The sequence below is a fragment of the Nicotiana tabacum genome, chromosome 3 (genome assembly GCF_000715075.1).
Source record: "Nicotiana tabacum cultivar K326 chromosome 3, ASM71507v2, whole genome shotgun sequence".
Taxonomy (NCBI): Eukaryota; Viridiplantae; Streptophyta; class Magnoliopsida; order Solanales; family Solanaceae; genus Nicotiana; species Nicotiana tabacum.
In genome coordinates, this window is record NC_134082.1 from 175283043 (window position 1) to 175286931 (window position 3889).

The window sequence follows — 3889 nt, forward strand, 5'->3', positions numbered from 1 at the left end:
AAATGAGAGAGGACAACATTTAAAATCATACTTTTATCCAATATTTTAAATAATTCATTTTATGGTCAACTTATTTGAATTTGTCCACCTAAGCACTTGCGTTCATTTTTTTAATTCAAGTATACATTGTCTTTTATTTACAAAAAATTACAGAATTTCTTTAATCTTGTTTGCTTGAATTAGCAAATTTTTAATTCTTCTATTTATATCATCAACTCCTCCTTAAAACCCCACAGACCATAGCAGAGAAAAGTAAAATTTTATCAGAGAGCAGAGTACTTTTGCATCCTCTGTATCTAAAAACCAGGAACATCAAAAAGTCTTCTGTCTACTTTGTCCTTTTCAACGACACACAAATTCGAACGAAGTACAGCAACTTTGTTTGTTTTTATCTGGGGTTTTGATTTGTTAACTTTGTTATATTCATCGATTTCCTCAACAGGGTCAACCTCATATATATCGAGATGCTGACCATTAGAAAGAAAATGTGGATGTTTTCTTACTAGTTTTTGTCTTCCCCATAATTTGTATAAAACTTCACATTTTTATCTTTTTCCTTTACCTCTTCTATGGCAGTTATGTTCACAACTATCACAACAACCACTACTCTGTCTGCCGCCAAGATTTGCTCATATTTCAAGATTGCCCCTCGAATGATCTCTTTCTGGTTTGCTCCTACAACTCGACCTCCGGGAGCTGACCCTTAGATTCTCTGCATTTTCATATTGCATCATTCAGTGTTTTTACACAAAAATCATGGTAGTGTCAAATTTGTTATTGAATCCTAGTGGTTAAAAATCTTTGCTTTATAACATATAGTTTGTTAAGTCTTGTTGTTTGATATGTGAAATATAGCGAAATGGTTTGCAATAGTCAATAATATACTACAAGAAAAGATATAAAGGGATTGTATTGGTGTGCATTAATTTGTTAGAATGAACTGTCAAATTTCTGGGAATTTAGGTGGATTTTATGAGAATGAGGCAAAAGTTGTTTCACAAAATTTGGTGTTGGATAGTGAGAAAGGTGAGTTGGTGAAGGCTAGTGGAAGAGTTGGGAAGAAAGTTGGAAAATCAGAGGGGAAAAGGATTGCTGCATTGAAGAGCCATAGCGAAGCAGAGAGACGGAGAAGGGAGAGGATCAATGCTCATTTCGCCACACTTCGCAATCTTGTGCCATCCTCTGACAAAGTAAGTTCTCCCTTTCTGTTGATAAAAGAGAGTAAGAATGATAGTAGTAACTCAGTTTTTGGATTACTTGTCTGGTTCATGAATTGTACACCATAGGTGAAATTTGCTTCTTATGTTGTTCCTTTTCTGATCATGGTATTGCACTTGATAAAAGATGGAGAAAATGTCTCTAGTATTTTAACATGTAAAATGTCTTATTTTTCAGGTTATTATCTCATGTTTAATGAACGTTAAATGTAGTTATCACTTAAGTACTTGATAGTGTAAAAATTCCGTGAATTGTTCAAAGATTAGTCTTGTTTCACTTACTAAATCAAGTAAAATCAATGGTTAACCTTGTTTGAATTGTAACATACCAAGTTGGGTTTGGATCAGCTCCAGTAAATAACCCTCCGGTATTCTTCAATGGCCTCTTTGATTTTTGCCACTTGTACACTTAAAATCGAAAGGTCCAAATTGCATCCGTCTTCTTTCTTGAATCTTGGCTTTTCCAACATACCCACTACTGAAAACTCATTTTATGCCTAAGTAATACATCTCTTTTAGGATCAAGCCACAACTGCAGTGCCTAATAGACTACAACCTCCACCTACTCCCTACCTCCAAGTCAAAAAAGCAGAATTTTCAGCATCCATAGCACTTCTACCTTTGAACAAACCCGTAAATGCATGTAGGATCAAGTTAAGAGCTTAATTTTATTGTCCCTGAAAAATCCAGGAAAAGACAAATAGAAAGGTGATATTAGAAAAACGTTTTGAACTAACACCTAGAGAAGACTACAATGGAGAAGCAAAGTAAAGCTTATGTAAGCAAGGGTAACTATGAGTTTCAATAATATATTAAAAACGGTTTAAGATGGTAATAGAGGAGAAAGCGGAATTTTTCAAGCCATGGAATTATTTAAGGATTGTTTAAAGAGAGGTCTAAACGTCTACCGTTGAAAGAGAATGGAAGTAAGAGGAGATGCAATTTGGCCCTTTCGATTTTAAGTGTACACGTGGCAAAAATCAAAGAGGCCATTGAAGAATACTAGAGGATTATAGCTGATCCAAACCCTACCAAGTTGTATCTCCAAGCTCTCACACATAAACAAGAATTAGAAGTGAATTTCTTTTTGGGTGCTTAAATCTTGAAAACTGAAACCACACTACTCTGTTTTCTATTGACAAGATGTTCTTAGTGACCAAAAGATAAATCGGCTTTTTCCCTACTTTTTTCATTTATATGCCTGCATTTTAAGATTTATATAGATGTGCAGTCAGCAGTTAGTATTCAGTTGCTTCTTTCTGTTTCCTTCCCCCTTTGTTCGGCTATGTGAAGTTCAACATGTTTTGGTTGGATATGGTCCTTTCATCAATGTAAATGTTTCTGGAATAAAGGTCAAAGTTCTTTCGAAACTTGAATTGATATTACATAGCTTAAATTGTATTAGAATATTGAATGTCATTACTAAAGTAAACTCTCTGGCTGTTTGTCGGCTGATTTAAATTCTTACGTATTTGATTAAGGTTAACCAGTGGAGTGCAATGTCGGCTGCTGACCTCTATGTGTTGATTTATGCCAACACGTTTTGATTTGTCCAATTAATTAGTCATATCATTGTTGTTAGGACTGTGTCTATTGATCATCTTTTGACTTGGTTCGCCAATTAATTAGATATAATATATTGCAGTTAGGACTTTGGAGCAAAACTGACAAGATGACCTTAACAACCATGAGCTAACCTTTTGACTTAAATACTTATTTTCTATTAAGAAGATCATTTTCATGTCGTATTGTTCCAGAAAGAACCAGCGACTATAACTGTTTCTGAACTGCAGTCTCATAACAATAAGCCAATGTTCTAAGTAAATTTTACCCTAGCACTTTAATAAACCGAGTGAACGATAAAGATGTTGGAACGAGCAAAAATTTAAGCAAATTCAAAAGCTAAGAAATTGTTAGGATTTCTAATTTACTTGTGCACGGTAAATTGTCGATGATTTATATCTTTTTGAGTTTCGACTAAAGATTGGAACTTTTACTTTAGATGGACAAAGCAGCACTGCTAGCTCAAGTAATATGTCAAGTGAAACAATTGAAGGAAACTGCAACTCATGTTAGTGAAAGTTTCTTCATTCCATTGGACTCTGATGAAATAAGAGTTGAAACAATTGCTGAAAATGCAGGAGATGGAACATGTCTTTTTAGGGCATCCATTTGTTGTGAATACAGGCCTGAGCTTTTATCAGATTTAAGAGAAGTTATCAATTCCCTTCGCGTAAATTTGGTGAAGTCAGAAATATCAACGTTAGGAAGTCGAGTAAAGAACATATTTGTCTTCACGAATGTGATCGATGGAGGACATGCCAATATTGAGGCTCGAGAAATTCTCTTAACCTCTGCTCGACAGGCTTTTAGTTCTGTTCTGGGTAAAGTTGCTGCATTTCCAGAATATTCAACCTATTCGAACAAGAGACAACGTATTTCTTGCTTTGATACTTCAAGCTTATTATGATCACGATTATCGCCATTTTAATATCATTCAACAGCTTGTATATTGTCCATGATGTTTCATATTCTGTGTTATCATAATGTTTGATTTGGATTGGAAGTTCATGTTATGTGCTGCCTCAGTGGCCTAATAACTATGTAAAAAGTTTGTGTTGTATTTAGCTTGTAAATACTAGTTAGGAGACTTGTGAATTTCTCCTTCGAAA

At 34.5% G+C, this 3889-nt stretch overlaps 1 protein-coding gene across 1 annotated transcript; it reads left to right on the forward strand.

The window, feature by feature from the left end:
- The first annotated feature begins 710 nt into the window (after positions 1-710).
- LOC107810276 (transcription factor bHLH30-like) lies at positions 711-3889 on the forward strand. Its single transcript, XM_016635033.2, has 2 exons — positions 711-1190; positions 3220-3889. The coding sequence occupies exons 1-2, from the start codon at positions 936-938 to the stop codon at positions 3685-3687; spliced, it is 723 nt and encodes a 240-aa protein (XP_016490519.1). The 5' UTR covers positions 711-935; the 3' UTR covers positions 3688-3889.